The following is a 17,142-nucleotide window of genomic DNA, read 5'->3' on the forward strand; positions in this document are numbered from 1 at the left end:
AGTGAAAATCTGTGTGTTCTTAAGAAACAAATCCATCATAAAGGGGTTTTAACTTCAAACCAATGCTTCCAGCTAAAATATGAGTCCTCTATCCGTGATATTGTTTTATCCAGTGAAAAAGTCATCTCCTCTGAATCAGGAGAGAAATATGCTCAGATCAAGCAACAGTTCTAAACAAATATGTCTTGGAATTTGATGTGAGGGGACAACAAGGGATGGACTTTTTCACTAGAGGAAGCATTATAATGAATTATGGACTCATATTTTGGCCAAAAGTGATGGTTTAAAGTTAAAATGCCTTAATGATGCATTTGTTTCCTACAAAAACGCTGCTTTTCACTTCACAAGACCATAATACAGTGGCACATGTGGATTATTGTGATGTTTTTATCAGCCGCTTGTACTCTCATTCTGACGGCACCCATTCACTGCAGAGGATTAATTGGTGAGCTAGTGAATTAATGTTAAATTTATCCAAATCTGAAAAAACAAACTCATCTACATCTTGAATGGCCTGAGCCCTGATGGTGAATATATTTTCAGAAAATTATAATTTTATTATACTAATATAATATAATTTATTATAAAACTATTCCTTTAAATTAAAACAATGTGACATTCAAAATTCACTGATAAAGTGAAACATTTTATATAATAATTCATAATAAGGTCCATTTGGGGAAAGCCTGGGCTTTCCACAAGTTGCTATTTACTCTGATTGCATATTTGGAAATATTCTGGACACTTTCAAATCATAAGTTTCATCCACAGCCAAAGTAACTGAGTGAACAGATAAAACAAATTAAAAGAGAACCTAAATGAAATTGGTCTTCATTTTCAACACGTGAAAATGCAAAAATAAACTTGGAGTTGGACAAATCATGCAAAGTCTAATCGTACGAAATTGTCAAAGGAGCTAAAATCTACCACTGGTTTCTATCACTCGGCATGCAGAATCTACTGCCACAGACATGCAAATACACAATCTGTACATATTACATCATTTACAAGTGCTGAGTGGAAGAGAAAAATAAATTTGCTCCTTCTGATGTGAAACACGTTTTCAAATTCCATTTCATCAAAGTAACAAACCTTCCAATGCAGTACAGGACAAATAGCACGTTTATTTCAAAGACAAATCACGGTGTAGCATGCACTGTCTTATAGAAAGTCAGCTGACCACTGATACATTGAACATTCAGTTGTGCTACCACGGAGTTCTGAGTCTATCAACAGGATAGCAGAAAACGGCACTGGAACGACCTTGGGATACTGCAGATATTCCCAAACACTGAGACTCCGCAACAACTAATGCCAGGTCTTAAAACCACACTACAAAGATCACTGCCACAACGCTAGTCAGCCGCCTGCAAGCAAATATGTCTACTATGATTTAGTCACTTTGATCAGAAGTCTACTTTGTGCTGTTTGTTGAAAATGACACTAAAAGACATCAGGTGAAGACAACTTGTGTGTATACCAGAAACGGTTATATAGCCATAGATACTGTTAGTATAAAGTCATAGATTCTGTTCGTACCAATAGTACCTCGAGGCTCAAAGCATTCATTTACCAGAATCATTACATGATGGATATGAGTTCAGTGACAGTATTATTAATCTTCATACAGGAAGGTACATCTGTAATAATCCCCATCCACCCAAAGACCTCAAAATTGTGACCTCTGATGTAAAAAGCTACATATAAGTACATATTTCTCAGTTTTAAACGTCTTTAGTGAAATATACATCATTTAAGACAAGTTTCTTATCATTATAACTTTTTTTGGTGAAAGGCAGTATGGAAGTTTCACTCTTATTAGCTAGCTACTCAATTCATGCTATTTATGCTACAGATTTGAATTGCATTGTAGGAAACATCTGTCATGGTGTTCTGTAAGGGTTTATGATAGTAGTTCTCAGCTGGTTTTTACACTGACATCAAGTGGCAACCAAATACACTACTAAAATAGTTTTTGTATTTAAAAAAAAAAGGTCAATCATTAACATTTATTAATATTAGCATGAACTGCATAGGTCCAATGATATGCATGATACGATTTGGGAAGATTTACTCACTACAAATGATATGGAAAGCATTTCAGGTCTTATTTTGCATTTTTATAAGCTTTTTATTTTTGCTACAGTATTTTAACTTTATTTTAGGACAGTTTTTCCTAAAATAAACAACCTGCATCTCATTTTTGGGTCCAGACACCAGTTGAGAAGCACTTTTTCATGACATTTTGTACAAATGTAAAACCTTTCAAACTCTTGTCAGTTTCCTTGCAGAGAAGAGATTGTATAGATATATATGTCAGCTGTGTTTTGTCATTGCAAACATGCAAAAAAAAAAAAAAAAAAAAAAAACGCATATAACCTCAGATGAAATTATCAATGCAACATCAGTGGAATTACAGTAGAACTGTGCTTTTTCATTACAGAATTATTTTAGTGTTCTTTTAGTGTATGCATTAGTCAACCCTTGTATAAAAATATCTATCACTCTTTAGCATCATTTATCAATCTACACACTTAAAATCAATTTACAAATTTCATGTCTTGGAATAAACAATTCAGATACAAAAATATCTGTGTAAGTTTAAAATAAGCACATTTACTTGCTAGAATAACCTTAACCCACCTGGAATCTTCAAACTCTGAATTTTTTCACCAAAATTAATGTAAAAATGACAAATAGTATGCATTACATGAGTATTCTCCTTTGCTAGTATATAGAGAAGTACTGTACAGATACCTACAGAGTTTTTGAAACCAAAGAGAACATGCTCGAAAGTGGTCGAAAGTGAAAGTACTCTGTTATTGAACCTAAACACAAATGATTCTGACAATATTGAGACTTTGGTAAGTAATTATTCAACATGGGAAGATCCAGGAAGATTAAATAAGTACTGCATGCTCCTACCTAATCCAAAAGCAATGAAGCACAAAGCAATATGCTGCATCCAAAGCATTGTTGATGAAGAACGGCATCCTCTTCGGTCCACCAAGCGATCGGGAAGATAGAGATAAAATGTGCAAATGTTCTATTGAAAAGTGATAAGGCAAATAGTTTTGGGAAAGAAAACAACTGATGAAATGGAAAGCAGGGAGCCAGACCAATCAGAAGCTCTCAGAGTCGTCGTCCATTCTGACCGTTTAAATACTCACAGCATGGCGTCAGTGTCTGTAGCACTGCTGGTCGAAACGGATATGATTGTCTACAAAAGCAGAGCAAAGCAGTTGAGACGGCAAACAACCAGCATCACGATGCACACCAAAAAGCGTCAAGTTTGGAAGCCATGTGTTATTGTGTTCCCAGGTGAGTGGTGGTTTTCAGTTCCCATTGGTGGTTAAGTGTGGTCAGGGTGATAGAATTGTGTACCATGGGCAGAGTGGGATGATGAAGTCACTTCCTGTCCAGCGCTCAGGCCAGAGCTCTGGTGAAACAGGGAATGAGTAGAACTGCTGCTGCTGCCACTGCAACAACCATCACCAGGTTCCAGTCTCCCTCACTCTCCTGAGGTCAATGAGAGGATGAGAATGAGGTCAAGGGAAGTCATATTTAAATTTTTTTTAAATTTTTCTCTTAATTATTGTTGGTTGATAGTATTATAAGAATAGAAATTTGACATTGGTTGTTTAACAGTTTTTCAGCCATACACATTTACATTTTTATATTTTATACATATATACTTTTACATTTTTAAGCTGATAACCAATATTTTGTGCATCTCTGATTTTGTAAAAGTAAACGTTTACATATTTTTTAAAATTTAAATTACAATTAAAAATATTCTCTTCCAACTTTCTTTAACTTTAAAATTCATGTACTTTTTCTGACAAGAGGCCTCGATGTTCTTGACCAAGTGTTCACTGAAGCAGGTACACACTCACAAATGTCAATGAAACAGAAACACAAATCAGAGTTGGATCTCTGGCTAGAGGAAACTGAATGAGGCTACAGAACTGATCTGGTTTTAATGAACCTTCTGAGGACTAGTTGTTTATTTCCAGTCATCTTCTGTAATAGCGCTGGACTTGAGAGCTAAATATACCCATCCAGAAATGTGGAGAGATACAAAGCCAAGAGCAATGACCCGGTAAATACTCCAATCACTGTCACACACGTTTTTTTTTACGTACTCTATTACTCTCTGTCCATCTGGTGTTGTGAGACTGGCAGTAGAAACTGCATGACAGTCCAGCAGAATCAAAGAACTGTGTAAGTGTGTGTGCGTGGGGCTTCAGTTGGCCCCGCTGGGCAGCAGAACTGTGGAAATCAGAGTTGTGTCATGCATTTGGCTGGGATAATAACATTCGGAAATCTCAGAGGATGTCTGAATGACTTGATTTTTGATGGTGCCAAACATCCTGACTGAAGAATATAAGAAATATGTCTATGATGCAAAAATTCTGCTGTCCAAACTACAAAAGCACAATCTAATTTGGCAATCTAACTAAAGACAAGTCAACTTCCTTTGGGAAAAGGATGTTTTTTATGCTTTTTTCTATATACAGGGTTACATTTGCTCAAAGAATTGACCCATTTTTAACATACTCCATCCTGAATGAGAGTTCTTAATGTTTGTGTTTTGTTTAGGGGGGGTTTAAACCTTTGAAATGACAGGAATAAATGCAACTAGATGCTGAAATATTCTGTCCAGGAAAGATGTTTTAGAATAATAAGATAGAGAAATCAACTTGTTGATGTTGACAAGAATTATTCTATTTTGTCAGTAACATTTCAGACAAGACTGTGGCTAGTACATGCTAATGAATACATGGGTTAGCCTCATTCATTGTTTAGGCTTGCAGTTTTTTGTTCTGTCACAAACTTGGTTCAGAAATGAAGTTTGTCCTGTAAATTCACACTTATATGATTATTTAAAGGGATAGTTCACTCAAAAATGAAAATTCTGTCATCATTTACTCACCCTCAAGTTAATCCAAAGTTGTATGAGTTTTTTCCTTTATGTTGAACACAAAAGAAGATTTATTTGAAGAATGTTGGTAACCAAACAGTTGCCGGTAGCCATTGACTTTCTTTTTTTTTTCCTATACTGTTGAAGTCAATGGCTACCGGCAACTGTTTGGTTACCAATTTTTCATACAGGTTTAGAACAAATTGTGGGTGAGTAAATGATGATAGTTTTTTCAGACTAGTTAACTGGAAAACTATGTTTGTGAAACAATGTGCACATCCATAAAAGGCCCTCGTAAAGAATAAGGCAATGTGTCTAATGGGCAAACAGGTTTGTTTAGCATGACAGTTGTAACCATTTGTGCCTTATAAAAAGTTACATTTTGACCAGGATAAAGATGAGTTTCACAATACAGGAGGAACAAAAATAGGCTCATCTCTGGACTCTTAGAGAAAGAAAAGGCAAAGCCATACCTTTCCCCCTTTAGGACAAGAGCTCCTTCCAGCAGCACCATATCAGGCCCATAATTACAACCATTCCTATGAAGGGTATGGAGAGAATAGGGCATGCAGACGAAGGAGTGGAGCTCTGAGGAAAATCACAGGGGGTGCAGGGATGGAGAGAGGAAGAGGAGGAAGAGGTGGTGAGAGAAACAAAAGAAAAAAAATGACAGACACTCAAAATAAGGTAATGATTACACATGATTACACACACAGGTTTGTGAACATGTGGAATTACAGGTAAAATATGGAAAATAATAAAGTAATAGAGAGAAAGAATGAAGAGTGTGAGGATGAAAGGGAGAAAACACAACCAGATAGATATATAGATAGATAGATAGATAGATAGATAGATATGCCAGCAGTTTATCAGGAATCATCAAATTTGTTTGGAATATGATATAGTTCAGTGTGCGTCGTGAGCATATGGGAGTTTATGATATGTTTATGTAGGTGTTCAGTGGTTATAAAGCAACAGAACGAAGCAATGAAAGACCACGGGGGAGCAGGGAGACAGGAAAATACACTAAGATTAGATACACAGCAAAGATGGTTAAACACTAAATGGAAACCTTGTGCTCGTTTTGACCCTCCGGCTGATAAACACAGAGCCAAGGTCACCATCTTGGCATTTAAAGATCCTTGCCCACACTGCACAGCCAGCCCACAGTATTAAACCAATTTACCGGGTTAAATCTGTCGACAGTATTTGGGACATGTTGTTGAATACCACAGAAAATTATTCGGATTCATCCTTCTGTTTGTATAAACAAACAAACCAAACATGTTAAGAGAAAGCATTGTATCTTTCCCCCATATGCCCGTCTATCAACTATCTAAGTGTTTTCACAAAGTTTTAATTTAGCCAAAACCTGAAACTGAAAATTAAGTTTCAGTAATTGGGTGTTTGAACTTGACATAAATATATGATGTCGGCCCTCCAAAACTATTTTGTCCAATTTAAGTTTTTCAAGTTTTTTTGCTGAATATTTTTGGTTCCTGAAATTTCAGTGCAAAACTACATTAAAACTACTGACTTAAAGTCACTGACATTATAAAAACATCATATTAACATCATAGCAAAATATTCAAATATTTATAATATATGCAAATATTTAAGTAGTTTGAGAGTGTAAGGAAAATGACTCTATTACTTCATTCACAATGCTTTATGGGAAGTGGGTGTGGTCACTTCTGTTTCTACAGCAACAGCGGCTTCTCTGATTGGTGGATCTTTCTTTTTTTTTTATAGGTAGTGAAATTCTTTAAAATTTTGCAATTGATTAAACGTATATATGTAAACAAAGTGGCTTTTAACTAAACATTTTTCTCTATTACTTCTGGAACCCGACTGTTTCATTTGAATGTTTTCTGTGATATTTGCTAGCATATTAAAGATTCTGTCGATACAGCTCCATTTGTATTTAACCCAGAACATTCCTTAAAGGAATCATGGGAATTGTAGGCGGCAGAACAGTGTGAGTGAGGGGTTAACCACACAATTAAATTACAACTATGAAGGACGGATGATTGACATGGGACATGGTACTCAGACTGGACAGACTCTTTGATAGGAAAGAAACCCTTAATTAATTAGGATTTCTGTGGCTTGGAAAAACTCACTCTAAGACCTTGTTGTTAGACAGTACAGGGGTTAGAAAGACCTCTATGTCAGTGCACATTGTACACACACAAAAGCTTGATATACTACAGTGGATCAAGAAAACTAGCTAGACACATTAGCTGCTAAAGGTTTGACAAACACAAGATGTGAAAACACACACAGCCCAGAATCAATGTGTGTGACAGGGCAAAAAGCAACCCAAAGTGAAACATACACACTCGACCGAAAATGGAGGAGTGGTTTAGTTAGACAGGATGCGCTCTGAAAGACAGGTACTGCTGTTGGACAGATGGTCGCTTCAGTTGGTGGTTGACCCCACATGCAAAACATTAGTCATGTACAGAGTATTATCAAACGCTGACAAACATGTAGGTCGATGGAGTCATGGTGCCATTCTGTTGATAATATTTCGCCCTACTTGCTGTGTGAGTAATGTCTGTTTGTTTTCAGCATATGTACAGTACAGTGATTTATTTGAGGTCACATTTTTACCCCAAAGGAGTTCACACGTTCACTGTCTGAAGTTCTAGAGTGATGGCTCTTATGGATTTGGAAGAAAGCAGTGGGTTATGACTGATGTCCGACCCCCTTTATGACCCCTCACCTGAGCCTTCCTCCCAGCCAGCCGATCAAGCTCCGCCCTACAACGTTGCAGCTCCGCCTCTAGCTCCGCCCTCTCCCTCTGGCTACTCTCATACAGCCCCTGCAGTTCCATAAGCTCTCCCTTTAGTCCCTCACACTAAAAGAATAGAGAGACATAGAGAAATAACAAATGATAGAGGACAAGTGATTAGATTCACTGAGTCACAGAGAGAGTTTTAGCTTGTGTGGCAGAAAGTAGTTGACTAAAAATCTTTTAATCATTCCATTATTCAACAGAGGACAGAGGAATGAGATTTTCTTTGTTGTCACACTGTCAGGGTTTTTCAGCGATATTTCCCACAAGGTCATGCTGTTGAACAACTGAAGACAAAATAATCAGATATTCTGCGACCATCAAGTATTTGGCTCACACTTTTTGTCAATACTGTGACAGATGGTTTTGTTTGCAACCTGACGTGACCTCAATTCACCCCATACTGAGAGTGAAGTTTCTGAGTTTTTATTTAGTATTTTTGGTAACACTTTAGTATAGGGTCCAATTCTCACTATTAACTAGTTGCTTATTAGCATGCCTATTATTAACCTATAAAATATGAAACTTTTTTTAATTATCAGACATTATCATCACAGGTGGTAGATAGGTAGATAGAACTCTAAAGTTTTTTTGGCCAGGTGGTAATGGTAAATCTCAAAATATTCAAATAATCTAAATTAATTCTATAACTAGAGTAAATTCCGGACATTGCGTACCTCTCTCTGGACCTGTGATGCTTTCTCCTCAGCCTGTTTCAGCTGGTCTCTGAGGGAGAACACCTCCGAAAACCCTCCACTCATCCCGATCGGGGTGATGGGTTTCCCCTCAAAGGAGATGTTCTTTTGGGTGTAAGCATCCACCAGATTCCCACCTCCTACTTCCAACGTGCTGACGAAACCCTCGGCCATCACCTCTTTCTCTACATCTTTTTCTGTGTCATTTTCTCCATCATTCTGCTCTGCTTTGAGGGCCAGGCATGAATCAGCTGAGCTGTCAGGATGAAAGTAGGAAATGTACAGTACAATTATGTTGTGGTGCATTTTTTAGTGTATTACTAATTAGGGGTGTAACGATTAATCGATATGGATCGATACATCGATACGACGTCTGACGATACGATGCATCGATGCCACACATAAAATATCGATATCTGTAGTATAAATAGGCACTCTTATTTTGGCACTGTCCACATTTTCACATAATGTCCGTTTATGCATTACCGCCAACGCGTGCATTCTCGCTCAAACTCACGTATCAGGACTCGATATAAGGACTGCCCGAAGGCACAAAGTGAGCATAAAAGTCGCTCGGGATTGTTTGCGGAACAGAAGTTTTCTGCGCACACATCTGAAGCGCGCGCACGCACACAGACAGCCGCGACTACACCGCACGAATACTAAATTGAGCTCTCTTCCACCTAGTAAACACAATCAGTTAGGCATATGTCTTAACATAAACAGTTGAGAAAGAAAAGGCATGTGTATCAGTAGCCTATATTAAATCCGTGCTTGGTTCTTAAAATAGTGAAAGCAAACTAATAATAAATCTAATGCTGTCAAATAAAAATACAAGTGCTCACTGCTCCTGACTAAATAACCTTTGTAACATAAAAAATTATTAATCTATATTTAATTTATACAGTGAAGACTATGCAGTTATTTTACATTTGATTATTACATTTCTGTAGCGTACCTGAAAATTTATTATTAAAATTTTATCTGAGAAACCTGAAAAGCACTGTTTATTGAACTTGTGTCTTTGTTGTATTGTATTTATTTTCTGCTATTGCTTGTAATTTGGTTATCTGTAGAAAAGATTTTTAGCACTGAGCCCATAGTAGCAGCCAGAATTGTTTTTCCAATTGTTTATTTTCTTTATTATTTAAAAAAAAAAATGTGTAGTATATATTTTGGTTGCATTTGTGAGTTAATAAAACTGTAGATGGTTGTTTAAAATAGATATATAATATCATAATATCAATATATCGATCGATATACTCCTGTATCGAAACGAATCGTATCGTAGAATTTTTTGAAGTATCGGCAAATATCGTATCGCTGGGTATGAGAATCGATATCGTATCGTGACGAACCATCCGATTTACACCCCTATTACTAATGTACTTGAACTTGTGAGCTCTTGCTGCACTCTTTGCAGATTAGCTTCATACTGTAACTTTGATACTGTGTGTGTGTGACAGCCGCACTGCAGTACTCATTACTGATTCCTTCTCATAATAATTTATTCAAAATCTCGACAACTCTTTGGTTTTCTCTCCCACAAATGTGTGTTTGGCCAGATTTACAACTCAAATCAGACAACTTATTGAGTGATGCATTAGAAAATCAAACTGTGCCAATGAAAAATAATATTAATCTTCACCACCTTTTCAAAATTTTAAACTGTTTATAATCAGCTGTTTTCACTTACCAGAACAGTTATTATTTTGAGCTGAAACATTTAGCACTAGTTTAAAAAACATAACGGTTTATTTACAGAAGCATTCATTTTAAATAAAGATTGAATTAGATTCATAAAGACAAAGAAATCTTGATGTCTTAAAATAGCTGTACGGCAACTGTGGCTCATCTCGCTGCCAAAATATTTGGATAAGATGAAATACACAATCATTAATGTTTCATGTTGCTGCGAAACACTTTCATAGCTGCTAAATAGTTTTAGTGAGAGTGTCCACTGAGACAGATTATGGCTGAATGCTTCAGTGGTCACGCCAGCCTTATTAACAGAGACTGAGTTTGCGATGCTCAGTGGCTAATTTGTCTTGTTTGGTGTGATTGACAGGCCGTGTGGCCAATCACCTGGCTCGCTGCTGCTCCAACATCTCCAGTTTCTCAGAGAGCTGCTTGTTGTCGTTCTTCAGAGTCTGACACTCGTCCTTCAAGCAGCGACACTCCTCCATCAGCTGGTCCATGTCACCTGTCCGAACAGATGTCAGTCAAAGTAGAAGTAGGGAAAAACAGTGAATTCAGAATAGCCTATTAGCATTACTACTTTTATTATGTCTGCTATTCTAAATTCATGTATGTTCCAAATGGAATACTACCATATTACTTTTTGTAGTATGCAGTATGTATACTGTTCACATTATGCAATTTGTATGCATGAAATACCCAGATGATCTTCTACATTAACCAAACTGCAAATACAATATACTATAAAAACACAGTATGCTATTCCAAATGTAGTCACATGCTATGTTCTGAACAAAATACTAGTATACCAAAGTAGAGCATACTGCACAATATCTTCTGCCTAAAATTTGATAAACTGCACTTGAATAATAATACACTATCGTTAAAAAGTTTAGGGTCATGATATATTTTAATGATTTTGAACAGTCTCATATGCTTACCAAGCCTGCATTTATTTGATCAAAGCATGTGAAATTGTGAAATATTCTTGCAATTCAAAATAACTGTTTTTTGATTTGTGTCATTTATTCCTGTGAATGAAAAGCTGAATTTTCACCATCATTACTCCAGTCTTCAGACATGATCCTTCAGAAAATATTCTAATATGCTTATTTGCTGCTCAAGAAACATTTAGTATTGCTTAATATTTTTGTGGAAACATGATACATTTTTTATGGGATTCTTTAAATTTAAGTTTAAAGAACAGCATTTATTTGAAATAGAAGTCTTCTGTAACATTATAAATGTCTTTAATGTCACTTTTGATCAATTTTATGCATCCCTGCTGAATAAAAGTTTAAATTAATTTTTTTTTTTCATTGAAAAAAAGTAAAACATTTGAACAGTACAATATAGAACGATAACCGCTTCAAAGCCATATACTACATTGTTGTCACATGACCATCATTGCATATCTACTTAAGTGAGTGATCATGTATTATTCATCAAATTTTGAGTACATACGTCTACATTTTTACCAGTGCGATCAAACCGTGACCCAGTATGCATACTACATTAAAAAAAAATTATAGTATGAACATGGTAGCATGCCACTTGGAACATACCTACTGTCCTAAAGGCCAAATTGCATTGAAATTGCATTGTTTCTGATCGTGAAACAAACAATACAGAGGCTACACATCTATGGCAGGAAAATAGTGAGCATTTGACCAGGGAGCTGTAAACACACACCAAATCCTGCAACTAGTCTCCATGAAAACAACCCATTCTGCTGTCTTCCTGCTGCAGCAGTCTGACCTGTCAATCAGGAGTCATGTTTGCTTTGCACGTCCCCACATGGTGCAATGTTCAACCCCCAATAGCATAGCCTCTAATCTAATAGGAATCTCACTTGCAAACAACACTGCACTCTGTCTCTGCCAGGCCTGAATGTGTACGTGGTGTAAATAACCATCAGAAGTTCATGCACCGATAAACAACTTCACCTCAGTCGCATCTGACCCCAAATCAGAGTTAACATAAATGAATCAATCAAGGCCCTGGTGTGTTCATGTTCAACACTGTTTTGCAATCAGCGCATCTAACCACACGACCCCACCAGCAGTAATCACTGGTATGTTGTTTTTATTGCAGATCTTAATATAGTAAAGTTCTACCGGCATCAAGGGAGCAGAAAGCAGCCCCGGCGCCCTCAGAGGAAGAGAAAGACATCAACACCAGACAAATGGGGCTCCGTGGAGGTCCTGCACTCTGTCAGAATGTCAAACAGACACTCAGACACTGAAAGAACCTGTAACACCCTCGCATTTGTCAGTGACAATGCATTCTGGGTAATATCAGAGCACTGTGTCGTATCAGGCAATGGGGAAGAAAAGTTGATAAAACGTCTGTATCGCGGGGTTTATTTGCTATCAGCATCTGTCAGTAATGTTGGAATGAGGTTATGTGATATAACGAAAAGTCTTGCTGGAGAAATCTCAGCTGGCTAATGTACAGAAACACAGACGAGGTCTGGAAAAATTGACTCCACAGAGCATGTAACTTTGCATGTGTGTGGAATAGATGAATTACACCCCAAAATTATAGATAAGCAGAACCACGAAAATACATTCATTTGATTTTCTATGATGGTGAACTGTATGTTGTTTTTATATTGAACTAATAAGTCTATAGAAACCTTTATTATTTTTATATTGAAAATACGCTATAATGATATTAGCATGGCATTACCTAAGCCTCACATAAACATTTTAGCATGATTAAATTTTCGTTATTGCATTATTAAGCCCAATGTTAAGTATTTTATATGTATTTTTATATTTATTTGTATACTATTATAGTTGTAATATTTTTAATTAGCTTTCATTTTTATATTTTCAGTTTTCATTTTAATTTGTTTTGACATTTTTATTATATTTTGTTGAATACATATTTTTATTTAGCTTTGATTTATTTTTATGTTGTTGTTTTTTTTTATTTATTTTAGTATTTCAACTTAAATGTATTTCAGTTAGCTGCCCAAGCAACATTTCTAATTTTCCTTTCTTTTTTTTTAAAGTTGAGATTTTTCATCTAATATTTATACTTTTATTTCAGCTCTATATATTTCATTTCAGCTTTATTTCAATTACAGAAACCAGTTTTTAATCGTTTTCGTTTTAGTTAACAATAATAACACTGATTAAGCAATTTTCCCTTAATGGTGAATGTTGACAATGTTGTGATTTCAGGTTTTCCTATATTTTAATACACATGTACTCCACAATGTAGGCAAAAGAAACACACACACAACATCTGTGTTTCTGATAATTAGTGACTTGTGTATGTGATTCTTGCATATAGAAACTGAAACAGACATTTGCATTCACACTATTTCACTCTTCTTAGCTTCTGCATTTGAGCACATCCAAACAAACATAAGGGACAAGATTGTGCCAAAGCACACACAGCCAACAGATCTCAAACACACACACCCTCATGGAAAATGGGCCCGTCCTGCCAACCGCAGAGAGTTGTTTTGGAGAGGTGTGAGGAGTGTGTGCTGTATTATTTCCCTGTTGTACTCACTGCTTATTAGAGGTCATTAGAGGTCATTTACTCCCATATTACCACAGTTTTAAGAGTGTGTTGAGTTTCATACGAGTGAATCCCACTACATTCGTATTTAATATACAGATTAAATGGATGAGGACGATGGAACGGTTAACTAGTCACATTCATTGTGTTTTGGACCACATTATGCTGGTGTCCCTGACTAACAGGACAACCTTGACCAACCTTTGCAAGGCTTCACTAATCTCTAGCAAACAGCCAGACCAGCACCAAACCAGCACTAGCCAGTATAAACTACACTTCAAGCTGATATAAACTGGTCGTTTTAGCTGGCATAGTTTGGGAGCCTGTAGTGTGGTGGGAATCAGACCTTCTCCTCCTGCTTTCTCCTGCTCTTCTCTGCGCTGGTTCTTCATGCTGATTTCGGCCCGCAGTGTGGTCAGCTCTAGCTCATACTCCTGCGTGGTGCCCCGCAGACGCTCCAGCGTGGCGCGCAGACGGCACAGTTCCTCCTGCAGCAGAGCGATGTCATTCTCTCGCTCAGCTGCCGCCTCCTCCGCCGCCTGCTGCAGCTCCTGCACCTCCTCCTCTGCCACACGCAGCTCCTCCTGTGCCTCCCAGAGCTCACTGGCCTTCTCCTCCTCAAGACTGTCCAGCTCCTCTTGCACTGAACGCAGCTGGGCTGTGGGTCAGAAGCAGGGACAGAACAACATCTTTTAACTGAAAATCGGGTAATAAAAAGTATTGCAGTGCAGTCATATCATAATACAATGGTACTTTGGTACGTACCAAAGTATAACATAAAACCGTATTCATATAGCATGGCATTCACATGGTACTCTTAGGTAATACCATGGTATTGATATGTGTTATTGGGAAATAAGTGAGAAAAATGTATCCCCAAGTGCCTAAAAAGTTTTAAAAGATAAAATAAGACAAAATAATAAAGCATAAGTTATAAACTGATTCAGGCAGCACAGGTTTAATTCTTTGTGTATGAATTAATATCTAAACAACAACTTATTTTTTCACCTAACGACGCTTTATACTGCCTACTTTTTCTTAAATAACATCTGAAACAGTATGGAGGATCCAAAAATTTACACTTTAAACAATGGTATGATACACATTTATTTCAGTTTGTGATGTCCAGGTTTTATTTTGGAAATAAATCAAATTAAATAGTAATAAAAAAATTACTATATGTGTGTGTGTGTGTGTGTGTGTGTGTGTGTGTTTTTGGGTAAAAAAGTTGAAATAAAATAAAAAATAAAAATTAGATGAACAAATTTAAACATAAAATCAATCAAAAAATAGAAATGTTGTTTTGGCAACTTGGTAACTGAAATAAATAAGTTTGAAATTTAAGTACTACTAAAATGACTCAAAACTGAAATACAAATGAAATAAAGTTAAATGGAAATATTAAAGAAAAAAAAACAATTAACAAAGGCACATGCCAAATTACTAAAATTAAAATGAAAACTGACAATATAAAAATAAATGCTAATTCAAATATCTTACAAATGGTAGGGAAAGTATGCATACACTTGTAAAACCTTATGAGCTGTCAACTAACTAATAAAATCCATGTAGCATTTATATATGCACCGTTTGAGGACATCAAGACCATTTGAGGTCTATAATCGGCCACTTCACTGAAAATCAAGAATATTTGAAGTGAAAAATACAGGCCTTTGTTTCACGTCTCATTACAGCATTCACTCAGCACAGCCAGCTGTCAAGTAGCAAAAAAAATGTCAAAACCTCTTAAACTAACACCACAAAGTGTGAATTTTAGTCTGCAGGGGCTTCTGGAAAACTATAATCAGTCTCTTTCTCTTGCAAGGCGGGAACACCGTAAAAAAAAAAAAAAAAAAAATTCGTCACAGGCTGTGATTAAACCAAAGAACCGTTTTCTCCGGTATCCAGCATGTGAATCTGATTCTGGCAGTGGTTTGTGTTATTCATATCTGTGATTCTATTACTCATGATGATACTTCGGTACAGCCCGTGCACTTCTGCAAACGCAGGTTTACTTTGCCTCCTCACAGTTCATTTAATTTAATTACAGCACAGCCGCTGAGAGTGAAAGTGAGTCACTGGGGAAGTGAACAACAATTCCATCATCTCTGCTTTTCCATCTCTCCACGGCTCACACAAGGCCCTCTCTACTCCCTCTTGCACCAAAGTAGCACTCAAACAAACCAATGGAAATGGGATGTCAGGATATCAACCACAGGAAATGACATCAAGCTTGAAGGATTCTATGGTAGTTACCTGACTGATTGATATAATCCCATCATAATGCATTTACAGATAACATTGAGTTTGAATACAAAGAGTTTGAAGACATTGCGGAAGTGTTTCAACATGACGTGCAGAGAGTAATGCAATTAGTTGATATTATCAATTTTAATGCATTCATAAAGATAATGAAGCTGCATTGGTAGTGCATACTGTCTACTATTAAAAAAAATATGTGAAACAGTACGCAGTATGAAACATTAAGATTTTAAACAGAAGTATGCTACATTGTCACATTTAGAGAGTGCCATCCAAATATAATTTCGGAAAATTAAATTAAATTAAATTAAATTAAATTAAATTAAATTAAATTAAATTAAATTAAATTAAATTAAATTAAATTAAATTAAATTAAATTAAATTAAATTAAATTAAATTAAATTAAATTAAATTAAATTAAATTAAATTAAATTAAATTAAATTAAATTAAATTAAATTAAATTAAATTAAATTAAATTAAATTAAAATTATAAAAAATTATACAAAATAAAATAAAATAAAATAAAAATAGTAAATAAAATAGTAAATGAAATAAGATGACATAAAAACAAAACAAAATGACAATAAATAAAATAGTCAAATAAAACAGTAATTAAAAATAAAACAAAATAATACAACAAAACAAAAAAAAAACTTTTTTTTAAAGTAATTAAAGTTTCAGTAATTTAAAGTTTTTCAAACCAAAATGTTTCAAGAAAAGGAAGGTGAAATCAAGCACATTGCATTGTGGGATAAAAGCACCGAGTGCATTGTACTATAATGTATATTGCACATTGTGGCAAATGTTATCTGGGTAGTAGTATAATAGTATAATATTGGGTAGTAGTATGGGTATAATATTTCAAACCATAGCCATAGCAACTATTTTTAATACAGCACAAAGACATGAATATGAAAATAGCCTCTTCAAATTGCCCGGGGTCTGTGTTGAAATCATAAAACAGCTTGATATATCAAGAATGTTTATTCATTAGCGTTGGACACAGCTGTTATTCAATATGCTAAATGTAAGAGGGTATTTGTGCTGCTTGATGACTGAGTAAAGCAATTTGTATCTGTCATTTTTGAAGTCTACTAAGTTAATTTTATTCATTTTATCATTGACTTCAATTATTAGCACTGTGGTGCATACACATCTATTTCTAATTCTATTTCTGTTTACCTTGAAGTCTCTGGATCTGTCTCGTAAAGCTCTCGGCCTGGTG

General features: G+C 35.7%; 1 protein-coding gene across 1 annotated transcript in view; it reads right to left on the minus strand.

Moving 5' to 3' along the window:
• Positions 1 to 3,445: 3,445 nt before the first annotated feature.
• Positions 3,446 to 17,142, minus strand: part of LOC107656283 (coiled-coil domain-containing protein 136-like) — a 28,370-nt gene continuing 14,673 nt past the window's right edge. The window contains 7 exon segments of the mRNA XM_016444043.1: positions 3,446 to 3,519; positions 5,398 to 5,512; positions 7,653 to 7,787; positions 8,402 to 8,675; positions 10,505 to 10,622; positions 14,001 to 14,312; positions 17,100 to 17,142. The exon segment at positions 17,100 to 17,142 is cut by the window's right edge and continues 32 nt beyond it. Of these exon segments, the coding sequence (XP_016299529.1) occupies positions 5,408 to 5,512; positions 7,653 to 7,787; positions 8,402 to 8,675; positions 10,505 to 10,622; positions 14,001 to 14,312; positions 17,100 to 17,142 (987 nt within the window). The 3' untranslated portion in view covers positions 3,446 to 3,519; positions 5,398 to 5,407.

Source organism: Sinocyclocheilus anshuiensis, unplaced genomic scaffold (genome assembly GCF_001515605.1).
Source record: "Sinocyclocheilus anshuiensis isolate Anshui unplaced genomic scaffold, SAMN03320099.WGS_v1.1 scaffold183, whole genome shotgun sequence".
NCBI classification, from domain to species: Eukaryota; Metazoa; Chordata; class Actinopteri; order Cypriniformes; family Cyprinidae; genus Sinocyclocheilus; species Sinocyclocheilus anshuiensis.